At 41.7% G+C, this 22,178-nt stretch overlaps 1 protein-coding gene across 9 annotated transcripts in view; it reads right to left on the reverse strand.

The window, feature by feature from the left end:
• Window positions 1-22,178, reverse strand: part of gramd4a (GRAM domain containing 4a) — a 139,835-nt gene that overhangs the window by 52,496 nt on the left and 65,161 nt on the right. For all 9 annotated transcript variants that reach the window (XM_078941864.1, XM_023952572.2, XM_023952573.2 and 6 more), the window contains 2 exons: window positions 13,755-13,875; window positions 4,313-4,374 (listed from right to left, as the gene is read on the reverse strand). In XM_078941864.1, coding sequence (XP_078797990.1) covers window positions 4,313-4,374; window positions 13,755-13,875 — 183 coding nt within the window. The remainder of the gene's footprint in view (window positions 1-4,312; window positions 4,375-13,754; window positions 13,876-22,178) is intronic.

Raw genomic sequence — 22,178 nt, forward strand, 5'->3', positions numbered from 1 at the left:
GATTAATGCGGGACATTAAGTTGTCAAAATGGGTCACAGACGGACAGAAGTATTGCTGAAAGCGTACGTCATTCAGACGCAGCTCCTGCACTAGATGGTGAACCTCTTCGTACCGGGAGGATCTCGGAATGATGTCATGAACCCAGACGGGATTACCGATGTTTTTGTGGAACTCTTCAAAAATAAATCAGATCTCTTAACATCATATGTGTCTTCCATGCAATGAAAATAAGTTATAGTCAATGCTTCCATGAAACAACGAGGCTACATTTTATTGACAGTAGCTTCTGCCACATATTGAGGGAGCATCTAGTTCAAGAACACATTTTTGGTGTCCAGCAGTGAATCTGAGGTGCGTCAAAAGAGAGGCGGCAGACTGAATTTGATGCACGAATTGCGTTTGGTATAAACAGATCATAAAGCTTCAGGGGATGGTCAACTCCAGGCCTCCAGGACTGGTGTGTTTGCATGATTTATAGATATCCAACTCCTACTCATAACTGATTACCTGGTTCCAGTGTGTCCAGCCAATGAGAACAAGCCAGAGCAGGGTATGTGAAAAAAATGCAGGAATGCGGCCCTCGAGGCCTGGAGTTGACCATCCCTGGAAGACGAAGGTTTTCTGCTGATTTAAAAAAAGTCCTAAACGATCGTTACAGTGGACAAGTGCCATATGAACAGGCTACAGGTTAATAAAGTAATGGCTTGGAAATGTGACACTTTGCATACATTAAAGCCAAGGTATCAACTACCAGCTGTACGGTGTTTTTACAGATATTGCATAGCAGTAGATTCACACTATAGAGACCCCCAATTGTTCATAGTTAAAAAAATAAATATGACCTTGTGCAATCACACAATCAACCAACGAATATCTCATAAATATATAAAAAGATCATGAAATTGTGAAAAACCTGCACACAGAATTTAAACGAGCCATCCTATTCTTAAATATATTTAATTTCGCTTTAAAATCCTGTTTATTTTAAAACAGCATTTAAAATGTTTCATTTTTAATCATGTGATTTTTGATTTGATTTTATTGATTTATTTCAAGCATTGTAGTCAAAGCAATAAAGAATTTACACATATTTATCAAACTCATTACAGAAATGATGAAATGCATAGATTAAAAAGACAGAAAACAAAACAAACATGTCACTTAAATCATATATGCTTAATTAAATACAGTGATAATTAACTGAGGTATAAGTAGAGTTTGATTTATTGCTTGAAAAGGAGTGGGAAGAAGCAAGCTTATATAATCCCACCCCTACTGAGTTCATTCATTTGACAGTTTTACAGTGTTTTAAATCCAGTTCTGATCAGATAGATTCTCTTCAAGTAACAAAATCCAGTGCCTAGATATGATTGATGATCTTCAGTAAACATTCATTCATGATTTCAGTAAACAGTAACGATACCGATATGTAATAATAATTGATCATCATTAGAACACATGATAACATCAAACTAGTAATTATTGCTACACATTGCAGATCAAGTAAACAGAATCAATAGCTTATTGATTGTAATTGAAACATTTCAGTAATCATTATTGCACATTACAATGTAACACTCAGTGGTTGTAATTAAAAGAGCTTTGATTATTTCACTACAATCAAGTTCACTCATGGATTTGGAATTGTTCAAACACCTGTTGATCCTTAAATCCTCTTATCTTCATATCCTGAAATAAGAGTTTCTTTATACATTTTCTTGAATATTTGAATATTTGAACATTTTTTGAGCTCATTACTTAACCCGTTCCAAAGTTTAGTGCCACACACCGACACACAGAAACCTTTCTTTGTGGTTCTTATCAGTTTGATCTTGAAGTTCCTACATCCCCTCAGTCTGTAGCCTCCTTCATTTTCTAAGAACTGTTTTTGGATATTGAATGGTAACGATTTCCAACTGGCTCTGTATAAAAGTTGTTGGTGTAAAAATCCACAAGATCATACAGTTTTAAAAGTCTTGATTGATAGAATAGATTGTTTGTATGATCAAGATATCCGGATTTATGTACAATTCTGACGGCTCGTTTTTGAAGTAAAAAGAGAGGATGTAGTGAACTCATTATTATTCCCCCAAATTTCTATACAGTAGGTGAAATATGGTAATATTAAAGAACAGTACAATAAATATCTACTGTTGTATCCTAATATATGTTTAGATTTATTTACGATTGAAATACTTTTTGAGACTTTAGTTTGTATGTGTCTGATGTGTGGCTTCCAACTTAGTTTGTCATCGATAAAAACCCCTAAGAATTTGATTTCTGTAACACTTTCGATTAATACATTATTTATTTCAATTGAGGGCTCTTTATTTGCATTGTAGTTTCCAAAAAACATCACCTTGGTTTTATCTAGGTTCAAAGATAATTTGTTGTAATCCATCCATAATTTTATTTTATTTAACTCTGTGTTCACCACCTTGATAAGTTCCCTATGATTGTCTGTAGAATAGAATATGTTTGTGTCATCAGCAAATAATGAGTTTCATAAGCTTTGAAACATTGAATATGTCATTTATGTAAATATTGAATAGCAGCGGGCCTATAATTGATCCTTGTGGGACACCACAACTTATTTCTTTGGTTTCTGATGTATATTCATCAATCTTGACAAATTGTTTTATTCCCGTTTGATACCTTTTGACCCAAGTTAACGCTAGTCCTCTTATCCCAGACACTTCCAGTTTGTCAAGTAGGATGTCATGATTGAGTGTCAAATGCTTTTTTTAAGTCAATGAAAATTCCAGCTGCATATTTCTTTTTGTCCAAAGCATTTGTGATTTCCTCCACAGCATCAATGATAGCCAATGAGGTAGATCTATTTTCTCTAAAACCATATTGGTTTTCATTTATAATGTTATGTTTTTCAATAAATAAAGCTAATTTACCATTGAATATTTTTTCTAAAATTTTTGAGAATTGTGGAAGAAGAGAAACAGGTCTATAGTTTGTAAATTGGTGTTTGTCTCCACTCTTATAGATAGGAATCACTTTGGCTATTTTCATTTGGTTTGGGAATCTCCCAGTTCGTAATAATAAGTTACATATGTACGTTAGAGGCTTAGATACACTATAAATGACTTTTTTCACCACCTTCACATCTATATCCTCACAATCTTTTGAGTTTTTACTCTTGAAATTATTCACAATTGATATCAGTTCATTTTCGTTCACATCAGAGAAAAAGATTGAGTGTGGGATCCTTTCGATGGGTGGATTATTGTCTTTGCTAGTTTGGCATTTTGGAATTTCCGCTGCCTACTCTAGACCCACGTTTACAAAATAGTTATTGAGACCGTTTGCTGCTTCATTGATGTCATAGCTTTGACCCTTCTCATCTGTAAAGTAATCTGGATAAGTTCGCTTTTTTGTCCCATTTTTAATGATGTTATTTAATATTTCCCAAACTCGCTTTACGTTGTATTTATTTTCATTCAGTAGATTATTGAAGTACACTTTTTTACTGTAACGTGTTATTTCAGTTAGTTTATTTTTATATGTGGAATATGTGGAATATTATTACAACTCCATGGCTTTTACAGAACCTCAGATTTCAAAATCAATACTTTCCAAAGTAGCTTTGTTTTAATTTCATAGACTGACTTATTTATTTCATAATGAGCTTTATCTGCAGAATGAGTCTGTCTGTCAATCAGTGAAAGTGGGTGGGATCTAAACACACATTTCATGATCTTTTTATATTTATTAGAGATTTATTGGATGATTGTGTGATTGCAAAGGGCCATATTTATTATTTTAATCATGAACAATGTGGGGCTCCATATCACTCTGAAGATGTTTTTCTTTTCTTTTTTTTAATGGCTATGTATGACTTTGGTTGGACTCGTGTGTCCAACCAAAAATCCCAATAAGTCAGAATAAAAGATGATTTCCTATTTTAGCCCTGCCTGAAAGAACCTGTCTGCCCTACACAAAGTGTTCTCAAATCATAACCCATTTTCTCAAATTAGCCTAATTTCTCTTTCACCAAAACTTAACACTAAAGTCACTTGATCACTGAACAAAAACAAAGCTGCACTTTTTTATTGATTTCTTACATTTCTAAGCCCCAACTGTGAACCCTAATCATTCTGTTCATGCCAACTGTCACAAACGCAGCTTCATGTCCAAGAATGACCCACACTCCCAACCCACTCTGTTCCTATCGACCACTTCACCCTGTAGCCCCACCTCGCATGGACAGTTAACTCCGCCTTCCCACTTTCAAAACGCTACCTCTGCCTTCATTTCCAGTCAGTTCAGAAACCCACCTGACCATCAGCTGATTCATACCTGTGCCGTTGTTGGACGGGGACTGCTGCTTCCGGAGAGGCTGGGGGGGGGAGTCTTCTAGTCTGAAATAAAGAAAGAAAAAAAACATCCATTACTTTCACGTTCACACAGAACATCACAGCACGTCTGTTCTGAATAGGACTCTTGCTTGTCTTGAATATCAAAGTTCCTGGTTTACAAAATGTCATAAATACGTCACAGGGTCACAGGCGTGTACACAGTGTGTGCGTGTGTGTGTGACTGTGTGTGTGTGAATGTGTGTGTGACTGGGTGAATGTATGTGTGTGCCTGTGTGTGTGACTGGGTGAAGGTGCATGTGAATGTGCGTGTGACTGGGTGAATGTGTGTGTGCATGTGTGTGTGCATGTTTGTGTGCATGTGTGTGCATGTGTGTGCTTGTTTGTGTGACTGTGTGTGTGCATGTGTGTGTGCATGTGTGTGTGCATGTGTGTGTGCATGTGTGCGTGCATGTTTGTGTGCATGTGTGCGTGCATGTTTGTGTGCATGTGTGTGTGCTTGTATGTGTGTGCATGTGTGTGTGCTTGTGTGTGTGCTTGTGTGTGTGCTTGTGTGTGTGCATGTGTGTGTGACTGGGTGAAGAACGGGTTCCTGATCCGGGTTACAACGGACACGTGGGGGCTCACGGCGGCTATACAACTATCTTCAAATGACTTAAAAAGTTGATTTTCTCAAAAAAAGAGAGCTGACCATGGCCCCCAGGAAAACCAGGAATACGAAGACCTTAAAAAGATTCTTGATGATATCAAAGCTACGCTGTTTCCCTTTATGGAACAAGTGTACTGATGGAAGAGTTCCGAAGATTTCGGGCTCAAAACGAGCAACGAGAAAACCGGGTCGACATTCTGGAGGAAAGACTGGACGATGTGGAACAACAATTAAGGATGAATAATGTCATTCTCACTGGAATCTAGCCACAGGGGTTGCAAGCCAGTAACTTCTGTGCCGGTCCCAAGCCCGGATAAATAGAGAGGGTTGCGTCAGGAAGGGCATCCGGCGTAAAAATTGCCAAAATAACCATGCGAATCACCCACAACACTTTAGACATACCGGATCGGTCGAGGCCCGGGTTAACAACGACCGCCACCGATGCTGTTAACCTACAGGGTGTCGGTGGAAATTTGACTACTGTTGGTGGAAGAAAGAGGGGAGGCAGAAGGGTCCGTTGCCAGAGAGAGAAGGGAAAAGGCAGGAACATAGGTTTGAGAATAGGGACTCTTAACGTTGGCACAATGACAGGGAAAGGCAGAGAGCTGGCAGACATGATGGAGAGAAGGAAGGTAGATGTACTGTGTGTGCAGGAGACAAGGTGGAAGGGCAGCAAGGCACGTAGTATTGGAGGAGGATACAAACTTTTCTATCATGATGTTGATAGGAAGAGAAACGGGGTAGGAGTGATTCTGAAGGGGGAGTTTGTAAACAGTGTTCTAGAGGTGAAAAGAGTCTCAGACAGGATGATGAGCCTAAAGTTAGAAATTGAAGGGGTGATGGTGAATGTAGTCAGTGGGTATGCGCCACAGGTTGGCTGTGAGTTAGAAGTGAAGGAGAGATTCTGGAGTGAGTTGGATGAGGTCATAGAGAGTTTTCCCAGAGGAGAGAGAGTTGTTATTGGAGCAGACTTTAATGGCCATGTTGGTGAGGGCAACAGAGGTGATGAGGAGGTGATGGGCAGGTTTGGTGTGAAGGAAAGGAATCTGGAGGGACAGATGGTGGTGGACTTTGCGAAGAGGATGGAAATGGCTGTAGTCAACACTTACTTCCAGAAGAGAGAGGAACATAGAGTGACATACAGAAGTGGAGGTAGGAGTACCCAGGTGGACTACATCCTATGTAGACGAGGTCATTTGAGAGAGGTTAGTGACTGCAAAGTGGTGGTAGGAGAGAGTGTAGCCAGACAGCACCGCATGGTGGTGTGTAAGATGACTCTGGAGGTCAGGAAGAAGAAGAGAGGGAAAACAGAAAAGAAGACCAAGTGGTGGAAGCTACAGAATGAAGAAACTTGTGAGGAATTTAGGCAGAAGTTGAGCCAGGTCCTGGGTGGTCAGGATGAGCTTCCAGAGGACTGGGAAACTACAGCAGAGATTATCAGGGAAACAGGTAGGAAGGTGCTAGGTGTGTCATCTGGAAAGAGGAAAGACGGTAAAGAGACTTGGTGGTGGAATGAGGAAGTACAGGAATGCGTCCAGAGGAAGAGGTTGGCTAAAAGGAAGTGGGATGTAGAAAGGACTGAGGAAGGTAGACAGGAGTACAAGGAAGCGCAGCGTAGAGTGAAGAGAGAGGTGGCAAAGGCCAAACATAAAGCTTATGATGAGCTTTATGACAGGTTAGACACAAAGGAAGGAGAGAAGGACTTGTACAGGCTAGCCAGACAGAGAGACAGAGATGGGAAGGACGTGCAACAGATAAGGGTGATTAAGGACAGAGATGGAAAGGTGCTAACAACCCAGGAGAGTGTACAGAAAAGATGGAAGGAGTATTTTGAGGAGCTGATGAACAAGGAAAATGACAGGGAAAGAAGGGAGGAAGATGTGGTTGTTGTGGAGCAGGAAGTAGCAGAGATTGGAAAGGATGAGGTTAGGAAGGCTCTGAAAAGGATGAAGAGCGGAAAGGCCGTTGGTCCTGATGACGTACCTGTGGAGGTATGGAAGTGCTTAGGAGAGACAGCAGTGGAATTTCTAACAAGGTTGTTCAATAGGATTTTAGAGAGTGAGAAGATGCCTGAGGAATGGAGGAGAAGCGTTCTGGTTCCGATCTTTAAGAACAAGGGTGACACGCAGAACTGCAGCAACTATAGAGGAATAAAGTTGATGAGCCACACAATGAAGCTGTGGGAAAGAGTAGTGGAAGCCAGGCTTAGGAAGAAGGTGGAGATTTGTGAGCAGCAGTATGGTTTCATGCCCCGTAAGAGCACCACTGATGCCATTTTTGCTTTGAGAATGTTGATGGAAAAGTACAGAGAAGGTCAGAAGGAGCTGCATTGTGTGTTCGTAGATTTAGAGAAGGCGTATGACAGGGTGCCGAGGGAGGAGCTGTGGTACTGTATGAGGTCGTCTGGAGTGGCAGAGAAGTATGTCAGAGTAGTTCAGGACATGTATGAGAGAAGTATGACGGTGGTGAGATGTGCTGTAGGTCAGACAGAGGAGTTCAAGGTGGAGGTGGGACTACACCAAGGATCAGCTTTGAGTCCTTTTTTGTTTGCTATGCTGATGGACAGGCTGACAGACGAGGTAAGACAGGAATCTCCCTGGACAATGATGTTTGCGGATGACATTGTAATTTGCAGTGAGAGTAGAGAGCAGGTGGAGGAACAGCTAGAGAGGTGGAGGTTTGCTCTGGAAAGAAGAGGTATGAAGGTCAGTCGTAGTAAGACAGAATACATGTGTCTGAACGAGAGGGATCAAGGTAGAAGCGTTAGGTTACAGGGGACTGAGGTGAAGAAGGTGCAGGAGTTTAAGTACTTGGGGTCAACAGTTCAGTGTGATGGGGATTGTGGAAAAGAGGTGAAGAGGCGAGTGCAGGCAGGTTGGAGCGGGTGGAGGAAAGTGTCAGGAGTGTTGTGTGACAGAAGAGGGCCAGCAAGACTCAAAGGAAAGGTGTACAAGACAGTGGTGAGACCAGCTCTGCTCTATGGGTTAGAGACGGTAGCAGTGAGACAGAGACAAGAGGCTGAGATGGAGGTAGCGGAGATGAAGATGTTGAGGTTCTCCTTAGGAGTGACCAGGTTAGACAGGATAAGGAACGAGTACATCAGAGGGACGGCTCATGTTGCCTGTGTTAGCGACAAAGTCAGAGAAGCCAGACTGAGATGGTTTGGACATGTTCAGAGGAGGGATAGTGGATATATTGGTAGAAGGATGTTGGAGATGGAGCTGCCTGGCCGGAGGGCAAGAGGACGGCCAAAGAGGAGATATATGGATGTCTTAACAGAGGACATGAAGTTGGCTAACGTTAGGGTAGAAGATGTTCATGATAGAGTGAGGTGGAAAAGGATGATTCGCTGTGGCGACCCCTGATGGGAAAAGCCGAAAGAGAAAGAAGAATGTCATTCTCACTGGAGTACCGATCAAACCTCGGGCAAATGCAGCTGGAGCTAGCATTGCTAATGCTAATAGCGCTAGCATCGTTAGCAGTTCTGAAACGGAGAATGGTGGAGAGTCTCTGGTACAGCAAATGGAATCATTTCTCACGTCTAAAGGGATTTCCCTGGATCTAAACACCATCGAGACCTGCCACCCGCTCCCCAGGAGAAAGGACACGGATAAACCAGCGATCCTCATCAGGTTTGTCAATCAAAAACACAAGCTAGCTCTGATGAATCAAAGGAAGAACCTGAAAGGATCTGCTGTTTATCTGAACGACCATCTGACCAGAAGGAATGCTGAAATCGCCAAACATGCCAGGCTTCTCAGGAAGCGTAAGCAGATTGAGAACACTTGGGTTAAAGGCTGCAGGATTTACGTCAAACCACTCGGTCCACCGGACCGGTCCAAGGTTCTGGTTGTGAACACCATGAAGGACTTTGAGAAGTGTTTGATCACGGTCGTCTGAAACAACATGCAGTAATAAATCAAAGAGCCAAATAATTTCAAGAAATATGACGCCTTGATTCATCACTTTCTCCGAATATCTGACGTAACCTGATTCTCAGCAGAGAGTTTTGAACTGCAGACAACTTGACCTCAACTTTCACCGCCGCTGATATTAGCTGAAGAAGGATATAGACCTGAATCGAATGTCTGCAGACATAACATCGAAAAGAACTATAAACTCTGTTTGTACCCAGAAGAACGGCTGACAATCAGCAGAAGAAGAAATACCAACCTTGGACAATCGACAGTTATGGACCCTTTTTTATTTTCCCTTACAGCATTACTTTATCATAAAAAAATAAAAATAAACATAAAAAAATAAAAAATACAAAAAAATTGTAAAACAAATGATTAATCAATTGTTGAAAATGGTTAAATTGATTGACTTTTAATGATATTACCTCATTTGCTCCAAAAAAAAAAAATTGGATAAATTGATTCAAAAATCTTTCCTAATGTAACATAATTTTGCACGTTTTTATCTTTTGATACTTGATGAAATTTTGCTATGAAAATCTCTGAAACAGTGTTGTGTATTTTACTGATATAGTATTATATTTTAATCATATGAATGACTTTTATAAGTAACATAATCTGCATATATTCTAGATAACTGATCTGCATTTGCAATGTTGATTTCTGAAATAGTTATTTTTACATGATAATTAAGTAATTCATCTTTGTCATGTGCTTTATTGATATTTTACGATTCTTAATTCTGTCTGATAAAAGCTAGGAACCGGATATTGATAAATCATGTAATAAAATGGTTATAGTATAACGGGGTGGGATTATATAAATTTGCTTCCTTCCACTCCCTTTCAAGCAATATTTATTAATATGCCTAATTATCCTAGGTTTGATTAGTTACTGTATGAATGCATAACTGATGATTGTATTGCTTTTGTGTATTATTTCTCTTTGATTGCTTGAAATAAACCATTTCAAATCAAATCAAATCAAATCAAGGTGTGTGTGAATGTGTGGGAGTGGTGGGAAAGAAAGAGCAGCAGACATCCCTCTTCTTAGGAGTAAAAAGTCCATGTTTGTCAAAAAAAGAGGATAATTAAAGAATCAAAGATTCAAAGATTTTTATTGTCAGTGTATTTCTACATCGAAATACCGTTGGCACTCAGTCAAAAAGAAGTAAACATCAAGAATTAATAATAGAAAAATATAAGAATATAAAAAATCCGTAAAAAACGTTAGGAAGCTTTAAATAAGATGTCATGATAAATTAAACAGTTTTATTGCACATATAGTTGTGTGTTGTACTGAGGGGTGTCTCTGATGGATAGGATTAAGTCAATGGGAGATGGAAAGCGGGGGGGGGGGGGGGGTGATGGAGACCACAGCTCTGGGGAAGAAGCTCCGTCTCAGTCTGTTTGTCCTTGTTTTTAAAACCCGGTACATTTTGCCCGATTGCAGCGGCACAAACAGGGAATGTCCAGGGTGGCTACTGTCCGTTCTGATGGCCCGTGCTCTTCTCTGTAGACGCTCTTTATAGATAACTTCCAGGTCTGGGAGCTTGGCTCCCACATTCCTCTGCGCTATCTTCACCACCCGGGACAGGTCCCTCCTCTCCTCTGCTGTGCAGCTGCTGTACCACACTGTACAGCCCTGGCAGAGGATGCTCTCCATGGTGCTCCTGTAGAACTTCCTGAGAAGTCCTGGAGCCAGACCCGCCTTCCTCAGCTTCCTCAGGAAGAACAGCTTCTGATGGGCCCTTTTCACCAGTTTGGAGGTGTTCAGTGTCCATGTCAGGTTCTTGGAGATGCGGATGCCAAGAAACCTGACGGAGTCGGTCTGTTCCACCTCCTCACCTCTGATGTGAAGTGGGGGTTGAGTCGTTCTCCTGGTCCTCCTGAAGTCTATAATGACCTCCTTGGTTTTGGTGGGATTGAGGACCAGATCGCTGGCTGAACACCACTCCAGTGTTGGATCTCCTGCCTGTACCAGGTCTCGTTATTTTCAGTAATGAGGCCCACCACTGTAGTGTCGTCCGCAAATTTCACTATGGTTTTGGAAGAGTGGATGGGAGCACAGTCCTAAGTGAAAAGTGTGAAGAGGGCTGGACTGAGCACACAGCCCTGTGGTGTGCCTGTGCTCAGGATTATAGTGTCAGATGTCAGGCTCCCCATCCTGACATTCTGAGGCCTGTTGGTCAGGAAGTCCATAATCCATGAACAAAGCATGGATGAGAGATTGAGGAGTTTGTGTACCAGTTTATGGGGGATCACAGTATTCAATTCACTACTGAAGTCCACAAAGAGCATCCTGACGTAGGTGTTTGGCTGCTCCAGGTGGGTCAGGGCTGTGTGGAGTGTTGTGTAAATGGCGTCCTCTGCAGATCTGTTCGCCCGGTAAGCAAACTGATGTTTGTCAAGGTTTGCGGGGATGTTATCTTTGATGTGTTCTAATACAATCCTCTCAAAACATTTCATTATCACCGGGGTGAGGGCAACTGGACGGTAGTCATTGAGTGTTGTGACAGCATGTTTTTTGGGCACAGGAACAATGGTTGTGGATTTGAGGCAGGTGGGGACTGTGGAGAGCTGAAGGGAGAGGTTCACGAGAATCACGAGGCAAAATAGGAAAACCAGAGGAGGCAGCAGAGGGATTCACGTTTTCCTGCTGGCACCGCTCTCCCATCTGCCTGCCGACCTATGGCAGATCCCCGCTCCAGGCCAGTTTATTCCCGGGACAGGCGGGGTGGGGGCGCTCGCTCCAGCCCCTGGACCTGTGCAGGTGTACCCCACCCTAAGCCAACAGTAGCCAGGACTGACTCTGGCAGCAACGGTCGGCTGTCAGTTAGCCTACTTTAGATCTGAGTTACCTTAGCTGTTTTTTTTGGATATCTTCCTAATATCCACCAATTTAAAAAAATTTTACAGTCATGTACCATTTTTTTTTTTTACACCTAATGTGTATAGTGGCTTGTGTCCTACCGCTTCCTGGGATGTTTTCCACCACTTCTGGGTCTGAAACCATCCACTGGGGCATTGTTTGATTCTATTTTCAACAGAGTTATGGTAACAAGATATTTTCCCGATGATGGGATCAATAACATTCTAAAAAGTTCATATTTTTAGTTTGATAAGTTAACCTCAAAGTGAGCGACCTTGGGAGCATTTCGGGCAGGCAACTCAGGCAGGCTTTTACTTAGGCCACTCCCCTAGGGTGGGTCAGTTAATCAACTCACCTGTGCAGCATCCTATTTAAGTCCAGGTGTGTAAGTTGTTCATCCTTCTTTACTGCAGCACTGCGTTCTTTGCCCCACCCTCCTCCCCGGCTTCCACCTGTGAGCTCCGTTAGGGGTAGTTATTACCCAAAAGTTTATGGAAATTTGTCTCTTGGAATTGCACGGAGTTTTATGCCAAACTAAAGGAAAGTGAAATGCAAAGAGAAATGCAAAGTGAAATGCAAAGTTAAAGCAAGTGAAATGCAAAGTGAAAGCAAAGTGAAGTGCAAGTAAAAGGAAAGTGAAATGCTAACTTGAAGGAATGTGAAATGCTTACTCGGAGGAAAGTGAATGCTAACTTGAAGGAATGTGAATGTCAAAGAATGTGAAAGCAACAAAGTATGTGAAAGAAAACTAAAAGATGTGAAAAATAAATATTATTACTACTGCATGAGTTGTCTGACTGAAATGCAATTTGAACAGTCTGTTTCCTGCCTCGATGTATTTGTCTGACACAACAGACATGTTAAACGTAAAACTAAATGTTGCATTCATATTTTTCTGCAAAGTTGTGTACAAAGCATTAATTTTTGCACAACTTTGTCTTTATCTATATGTTTCTTATTGACAGATTTGCTACCACCATACCTTTGCCTCAGACTTCACATAAGTCTGAATGTTGGGAAACTTTACGCCAACATAACATGACTGAAATGCAGCTCCATCAGCTGCTGCATTTCCCATGGGTTGTGTCCAAATTTCCTAAAGACTATAGAGAGCGGGACTCGCTGGTTCTCTGGTTTTTAATGCAATTCAGACACAGGCTAACTACATTTTTTGTAACGGCAAAAATGACATCTGTTTTATTTGTAAAAACTTAATAAATACGAACATTTTACAAAGACAATTTTTATATTCTCTGTGTTTCAATGTTAAAACTTTGATCAATTCTAAAAAATGAATTTAAATACATCGTCTCAAATGACAGTTCGTTCAAATCGAATGCATTGTGGTCTATATATACAATCGAGTTAGTATTGATGCATACTGGTTTTTCACACAGACTTCTAGGGAATTGCCAGAGCCCTGGATTTTAGACTTGTAGATTCGGACACCCTGAAAAAAGTGAAGAATGGCTTATTTGGACAATAAGTAGTGAGGGAAGTCAGCTAACCATAAATTCACATCAATACAAAGCTCCAACAAGAACCTTCTCACTTTATTACCCAACATAACATAATGCACAGATTTTGTGTTATTGGATGTTCGCAATGACAGATCACCTTACTGAGTTCGTGGTTTTGGACAACCTTCATTGGCCTCGTGGCTGCAGCATCACTTTCTTCTCTGTGACTGAAACCTCTTGGTAGTTGGGGTGCACCAACTGATCATATGTTCTCTCTCCTTTGAACCTGAAACCTTGGATCATCTCGTGACTTGGTCCTTTTTGACTGTCTTTCCATCTCACACAAACACACCACCTTACGGAATTTCCCGCCTACCAAGTTGCTGATGCATACATTTGTGGCACCAGCACTGACACCCAATCCGACCTGCAATAACCTTTCGGAAGTGCCGTGTCAACATTTTCCAGACTGCTGTTGAGCAGAAACGCTGCACTTCCCTTCCTGCTGGCGTGTTTCATGGCAGTTACCTGGTTTTGAGGACTTCGCTCATCTTCTGCTCCAGATCCAGCCTTTTGCTCCGCTCCTTTTCCAGCTCCTGCCGCAGGGAGTCCACATTGGTCTCCTCTCGCAGCTTTCTCAACTCCTCCTCTGGGAAAGGCAAAGAAAAATGACACATGAGCTGGAGGTCAGAATCCTACCTGTTTACTCAAGTAAACAAAAGCATCCAAAGAATTAGGATTGTAACAGAGTCATGAACAAAAAAAAAAAGCAAACACCACAATTGCCTTTTACAGAGTCAGTAAGATAGTGCAACCTAGCACAATTTCAGATTACCGTAATTAACGGATTATAAACCGCTACTTTTGTCACACGCTTTCAACCCTGCGGCTTATTCAATGATGCGGCTAATTTATGTTGTTTTTATTTCTTTTTTTGAAATGCATTTTTTTCAATTTCCTCACTGTGGAAATTGACAGATGAAATCTCTTAGCAAGCTTTTTGTATCTTTCACCTAAACCAGTGCTTCTCAAATAGTGGGGCGCGCCCAGGGGCGCAATGCGATGCCAGAGGGGGCGCGCAGTAGTGGCGGTTTTAGGCACAGGTAATACGGGCAATTGCCCGGAGCGCAAATGTAAGGGGGGCAGTGGTGACAGTAGCTCAGTGCTTGGAAAACAATCGGGTCCACTATTGGTTTCCTATTATCTGTTATATCAGAGTTTGTAACAGCCTGAAACTGTGAACTGCTGCTCCCGTCTCCTGTCACACGCGTGTGTGAGAAGTAGAAGGGGGGGTAGTGGGCTCAGGCTGGGAGGTGGAACATGCACGCGGAGTGCTAGATTGCGCAACACCAGGATCATGGCGTGCCTTTAAATGACTTAGCTCATGTTAATAATGTCATTCTTTATGAACTATTGTAAACATTTTGATGACGTGTCTTTATTTTCCATCAATGTTTTCTTTGTCTGCCTGTGGTTTAGTTGGTGTCAGTATTTGACATAAAGACAGCAGGTAATGCAGGAAAACAGCTGAACTTTGTTTCTGTGGCTAAATAAAGTTAATATTTGATGAAAGTGGATTTATAATGCTTTTTTCTTTTGTTGTTGTTAGAATATACAATTTTAGGTATACTTACACAATTTTTATAGATACTAACCTAATGAATTGTCACCGCGTGAGTGTGTGTGTGTGTTTGGGGGGGGACGCGAAACATTTTCTTTTTCCCAGGGGTGCCTGGCAAACAATAATTGAGAAGCACTGACCTAAACTATGATGTTGAACAATCTTTGTCTTTAGGTCATCTGACAGCTGTTTTGAGGTTCCCATGTTGACATTCTTCAGAGAAGATGCAAAGAGGAGGAAAAACTTGCTCTTGGCCTCCTTTTCTTTTAATTTTAACTTGTCCTGTCCAAGAGCTGGGCAAACAGATAAGAGCTGAAAGCCTTTTGTGTTGGACATATTTTACCTTTACAACAGGGGTTATGAATCTTATGATACACCAGATGTATATTTAAATAAACCCCTTTTGTAATTTCAGCTAAACTTTATTCATGTTAATTATATTTGTGAATATTTTTTGTTGGACCGGACGAAAAAGGAAAGGAGGAAAGAAGAGAGAGGGATGACAGATGGGGGGGGGTAGAAGGGTGATTATAGTAGTGAGGATAAGATCATGACGCGTCAGAAAGCAACAAGTTGCTGGAGCGTTATAATCACAACTGACAGGTTAAGATGCATGAAAAATCTCAAATGGGCAGGGCCTGTCCACACACACAAACTCAAACGTTACAAACACACCTGTTGGCTCCAAAAGTGTTCACACAAAAACAAGTCTACATGGACATACTACCACTAACATTCACACACGCCTACTTTCAGACTTACACACGTGAAACATCTCATTCAGTCACGCAAACTGTTTGTGCAAAGGTAAGACAGCACCTGTGCTCCAGTGAGTGTTTCTGTTCTTCGGGGGTAGATGATGGAATGTAAAAAGAGAGAGAACTCAGCCGCCCCCCCCACCAAGGCCCGCACCGTACAGCAGATAGAGCAAGACAGCCCGCCAGGCAGCCACATCCACCACCGCGGGCAGGGCCAGCGGAACCGCCACAGCGGCCCCCAACGCCAGACAGCAGGGTGGCACAGGGGGTAGAGAGTGCAAGCCCCAGCCCCACCCGTAGAGCAGCCTCCCCACCGCACTCATGGGGCCCAACGAGGGGGCCCCGCCCCAGGGGGCACCCTAAGCCCCAGACAGGTGGCCCACCACCACCCAGGAGTCCTGAGCACCCCCCCGCCCCAGCCCCAGGCACGAGTCAGGGCCCCCCAGGGAAGACCCGCCCCCACACTCCAGGCAGAAGCCAGCACCCCAGGGACAGGGCCGCCGTGACAGAGGGCCCTGGTTCCCTCTGCCAGGGGGCGGGGGACAGAAGATCAGAAATCCCTCTTCCTTGAGTGATGTATGTGTGTTAGTGAGCGTGTGCATTTATGAGTGTTTGTGTTGGAGTGTGTATTTTGTGATGTAAAGGGGGTGTGTGTACTAAAGGGTGTGGTTAAAATTGTCGGGGAGGGCACTGAGAGGACATCTACTGCTTGCTGGCAGTGAAGTCCAAGCACCCCCCCTACCAAGGGTCCTAGATGTCTAAAGTGCAATAAAGAACAAGATGGGGGGGGGCACGTTCCATACGGCAACCAAGGGAGAGGGGGCACTGCCAAGTAGCTCCTACCCCCAAGGTGCATTGCAGGCTGACCCCCAACCATCCTCACCCTAATAAATGGAGGAGGACTGACCCCGGAGGTGAATTAACCGTCCCACAGCCATCCCCACCCCCCCACCCCCAGCATTGGGCCCAGGCCTCCCCAGCCCAGGAGACCCATCGCCTGAAGCGCCTACCCCCAGACCCCCCACACAAGGAGAGAGGAGCGAAGAAAGCGCTAATAAACTGTTTGGCCACCTTAAACCCTCTTGTCATGATTGGCTTCACATGTGTATGTAGGTCAAGGGTCAATGAGCTTATTATACAAATTTTGTTTTCCAATACTTATTGCTAAAGGTAATAAAATCAATAAAACAACAGGGGTCCCCAAATTTACGCACCTGCCTATTTTTGTTTAAATAATTATTGCACAGTTTCTTTCAATCCAAGAAACGTCATTTCACTTCTCATATATCACTGTGTTCATCTGTTATATGATTTATTTAACTGAAATTGATGATCCGAAGAACCAATGATTTATGAAGAAAAATCTTGAAAATTATCAGGGGTGCCAAAACTTTCTCATAACACTGTATATTACTAAGAGTGATGCTGAAAAACTCATCCATGCATTTGTTACGTCGAGGCTGGATTACTGTAACTCCTTGTTAGCAGCGTGTCCTAAGAGTTCCTTAAGAAGTCTCCAGCTTGTTCAGAACGCAGCAGCTAGATTGTAAGCAGGAACTAGCAGAAGAGATCACATCACTCCTGTGTTGGTTTCACTTCAATAGATCCCAGTTGATTCTAGATTTAAGTTCAAAATCCTCCTGCTAACCTATAAGGCCTTACATGGAATGGCCCCGTCCTATGTCAAAGATCTAGGATGGGGTTTCTGGAGCTTTCTAAGAACTAAAACATCTGTGTTTCCTCGTAGCCTGTTGTCCACAACTGAGAGGACACATAGCTTCATAATTCTTTTGTTATTAGAAACACGGTATATTTGAAAACATACCTGACATGTTTCGGAGGAGATGTTCTGTCTTCAGATTCGTCCCCAGGTGGTTGGGTGTGACATGCATAAACAGCTGATGGTCACTGAGGTTTATAGTTGCATGGGCTCGCTATCTGATCTCAGTCCATAATATGATTTTATCGCTTGCAGTAGTCTGTTATTGCTGATTTCATGTTTCCTTGAGATACCTGCTGTCGTTCTTCTCTGGTTAGCCTTTTTTGTGTTTCCTTTTCACATTCCTTCTGGTGTTCTGTTTTTTTTGGGATAAATTTTGTCCTGTTTCTCCGATGTATATTTTGTTGAAGGTATGATGTGGTATTTCGTAGATAATGTTGCATTAATTCTTTTGCTCAATAATTTCTTTTGGATGTACTAACTGTACCAGGAGTTGTCAGAGTTTCTTGTGTGGTTTGACCAGGGTGCTAATGTGGTATTTTTTATAGCCCTTTGGATGCATTTGGTTATTCCTCTGATGGATGGGAATATGACCATTCCTTTCCTGTCTGTCTACTTTGTCTGTTTCTTCCCATTTTATGTTTGTATTTTCTCTGCTCCCCCTGTTTTTGTCTCTTTTTTTATTTTATTTTATTGCCCAATGTGGATATCAAAATATGATCAATGCATTTCCTTTGCATTTTCTTCTTTTCTGTCCTCCTCTGTTACCAGTTATGCGTGGTCATATAAGGTTCTTACTATGAATATTTTATGTCAAGGGGTGTTCAGATGTCCATAACAAATATTGATCTATGGGAGTTGGCTTCCTGTATATTTTTATTTTATATTACTGTCTGTTGTATGAGTAATGTTTATTTCCAGGAAGTTAATTGGAATTATCTTTTTCTTCCTCGTGTAAATGTAATTTGTCCTGTGTCATCCATGGTGTTAAGGTGATCTTTGATCTCTTGTGTGTCCCTGTTTTTTTTTTTGCTTTTCTTAATGTTGTCTACGTAGCGTTTCCACAGGGTTGGCTGGCAATGCTCTGATGGAGATGATATTGCTTTCTTTTCCAGATCTTCCATTAAAAAGCTGATGATGGCAAAAATGGGGAAGCCTTCGTATCATCGGTAAATTGCGTTGCGGAATTGAAAGTAAGTGGATGTTGCAACCAGATAGAGTTGTTGTGTGATGTACATTCTTTGATTTCTCCAGTGCGTTCAACACCATCCAGCCCTGGTTACTGGGTGAGAAGCTGCAGCTGATGGGGGTGGACGGTGCCTTGGTCTCCTGGATCATTGACTACTTGTCAGACAGGCCGCAGTTTGTCTGGTTGGGCAGTGTCCTGTCTGATGTGGTGACAAGCAGTGTGGGGCCCCCACAGGGAACTGTGCTCTCTCCCTTCCTGTTCACTTTGTTCACAAGTGACATCCAGTACAACTCAGAGTCATGCCATCTTCAGAAATTCTCTGACGACTCTGCGGTTGTTGGCTGCATTAATGGTGGGCGGGAGGAGGAGTAGAGGGATCTTGTGGATAAATTCGTGAGATGGGCTGGAGAAAACCATCTGCTGCTCAATGTGGAAAAGACCAGAGAGATGGTGATGGACTTCAAGAAGAAACCACCAGCTTCCCAGCCTCTCAGTATCTTGGGGAGAGAGGTGGCAGAGGTGGAGGAGTCCAAGTACTGGGGAGTAACCATCGACCACAGACTGAGCTGGAAGAGCAACAGCACTGCTGTGAATAAGAAGGCCAGCAGCAGACCCTACTTCCTGAGGAGGCTAAGGTCCTTCAACGTGTGCAGCAAGATGCTCAAGATTTTTTACCAGACTGTTGTGGCCAGCACTCTGTTCTTCTCGGTGGTCTGCTGGGGGGGGCAGCATATCTGCTAGGGACAGTAATAGACTGAACAAACTGATCCGAAGAGCTGGCTCCGTAATCGGTTGTAAAATGGACATGTTTGAATCTGTGATGGAGAGGATGACTTTAAATAAGCTTGTATCCATCATGGATAATCCTGAGCATCCTCTCCAGCCTGTACTTGACGGTCAGCGGAGCTCCTTCTCCAAGAGGCTAAGGCAGCTTCACTGTCACACAAACTGTTTGAGAAGATCTTTCATAACTCGCTCCATTGGACTCTATAACTTGTCATCCATGTGCAATACATAAACTCGTTTAATCCTGTTGATCCTGTATATACACGTGGTGTGCATTTGCATATTTGTACATTTGTATATATATTTGTGTACATATATATATATATGTATATATTTATATATGTATATATTTTTTTATATACGTGTGTGAGATGATTGTTGATTTCTTATTTCTCTTTGCACCAATGTGGGACAGATTGCAATTTCGTTGTGCTGTTGTACCAAATGTGACTGTACAACGACAATAAAGCTTTATCTTATCTTATCTTATCTTATCTTAAGCTCTGTCCGTTTTTTTATCTCCTGAGGTGTAACGCAATACAACTGTTCTTTTTCACTGATGTTTCTTTCTGATTGATCGTTCTGGTTCTCATCTATTGTTCGTGTGTTTGTATCTGAGCCTAACGCCGGCGCTGTAACAACCCAATTTTCCAAGCTGGGATCAATGATGAATGATGAATATTTTGTTTGTTTCCATCTTTACATTTTTCAGTTCTTTTTCCAATTGTTTGGCGTTTTTGCTGTGGTAATCTGTGTTTCCTTGGAGAGTTTCAAGATATCAGCAATGAACTTAGAAAGTTTGTAAGTTACTGAACCAATGCTGTCTATGATGCTGTCTATGATGATGATAGTGGTTCCCCATGTGATGGTGAGGACTGATGATAGAATGTCTCGGTTGAAACATGTCATGTATGTTTTCTAATAAACTGCGTTTCTGATAACAAAAGATTTAACAGGCTATTTAATACTATATGAACATTATAACATTGAGAGGACACATGAATATTGAAGGAGGAAGTGCAATTTTAAAAAAAAATCATTATCCTAAAAACAGAATCATATTCTTATGTAGGGACCCACTCTAACAGAAATAAATAAAACAGTACTGTGGGCCAAACTTTAAACAAGAGCATCATTATGAGAACTCTTCCTTCTCACAAAATCTTCACTTTTTCCCTTTTTGGGATTCCATCAATGCTAATAAAATATCTGAAATGCCCCCGCTGTAGTCCTTGAAATGCATCAGCTTCAACCCCTGGTTGTTATTCTGGAGATGCCAGCCTTCTTTCTACAACAGCAGCATACATCTACACTCTTCACTTTGACCTATTTTTTTTTTTGTATTTTTAAACATTCTGGCTTTATTTTTAGCATTTACAGCACAAGAAGGGGACGGCTCAAAGGTTGGAATGGCAAAAGCAGCTTAATGTTGGCAGAGCTGCCCAGTGCCAGGACATTTTAAAACAATGAGATGCATTAGTAGGAACTGGAACTGTACTCTGGTAGATTCGAAAGCACGAAAAGAAAAAAAGACACTTTTCAGTCCATCAAAACAAACATCTTTAAAATAAATCAATATTGAGGCACAATAATCCCTTGAACACTTTTCTGGCTAGAGTTAGGGTTAGGGTTATTCATCTTGATGTCTTGAGGTAAAATAGCTGTTTGTACAGCTTCTGTCATACCACTGCTTCACATATGTGATGGTTCATACTTTCAAATCACTGCTTCCATTAACCTCCACCCTCCCAGTCAGTGCATCAGCCATAACACTTGAAATAGGACAGCCAGTAGGGATTACAACCCATCATGATGGAATGTGTAATGTGTGTCAATCAAGCGGTACAATGGTTTCCACGTACTGCAGAGCATCAAATACTGTGTATTTAATAGGTCTGCCAATACAATTTTAAAAACAAATGCACAATCTTCTTCTAGAATATTAGATCATCTATTGACTGGTATAAAGATATTTTCAGAAAATATGACCAATTAGCTAAATGTGAAGAAAATTTGTATTCATCATTGACAGAGTTCAGCAAAACTATTTCCCAAATTTTCCACAAAAGTTAAATATGACTAAGGGGCTTTTTTTATAGATTTAGAGCACAGGTTAATATATTTCAACTAAAAAAGAGAAATGGCTAAATTATCTTTTTTTCACCTTTAAGGAAGAAGACTTAAAAAACCAACTTGTATTGTGAAAATGGTCAAGGTCACATTTTTTAACAATATTATTTTATTTCAGTGAGTTTGAGAGGTTAATTCACTCTTTTACCAAATAATCTAAAAAATTGAATCTGAGTTCAATCTTAGAGTTGGGGTCGGTACAGGTTCGCAAAGGAGGAAGGTGGAAGACGCACCGACAGCTGCTGCCGTGCTCTTCCCCTCCCATGACAGAGACTCCTTAAATATTCATTGTTCTCTGCCTGCTGGAAGTACCCAACCAAACTTGTTGTGGGATCCAGTTGAGTGACAAGGGTGCCGAAAGAAGGAGATTTGTCAAGTGGCCAAATTAATTGACACGCACGCTACTGAGAGTGGGCGCTTCCCAAACAAACTCAAAGTCGCGACCAGCTGGTCAGATCGAATTTTTTCTTTTTTGGGAGGGCATTAATGGACTGAGGCCGGTACGGACAAGCCCGCATGAGCGTTGGACATTCACATTCACTTCCTTATCAGGTTTATTCTAAGGAGCGCACGCCTAGGAAAATAAAGAAGAAAAAGACTGAAGAAGAAACTAAGAAGATTAAATTGATGTTTTCTGTGACAAGAAAAAGTTCTGCAAGAGGTTTGTTTCTTCTGTTATGGGCTGTTATTTAATTATGTTAAAACATTGTTGGTTGAACCCAAAGTTCTTAATAACAAAAATATTTAA

The sequence above is a fragment of the Oryzias latipes genome, chromosome 23 (genome assembly GCF_053564925.1).
Source record: "Oryzias latipes strain Hd-rR chromosome 23, Olatipes_Hd-rR_3.1".
Classification (NCBI taxonomy): Eukaryota; Metazoa; Chordata; class Actinopteri; order Beloniformes; family Adrianichthyidae; genus Oryzias; species Oryzias latipes.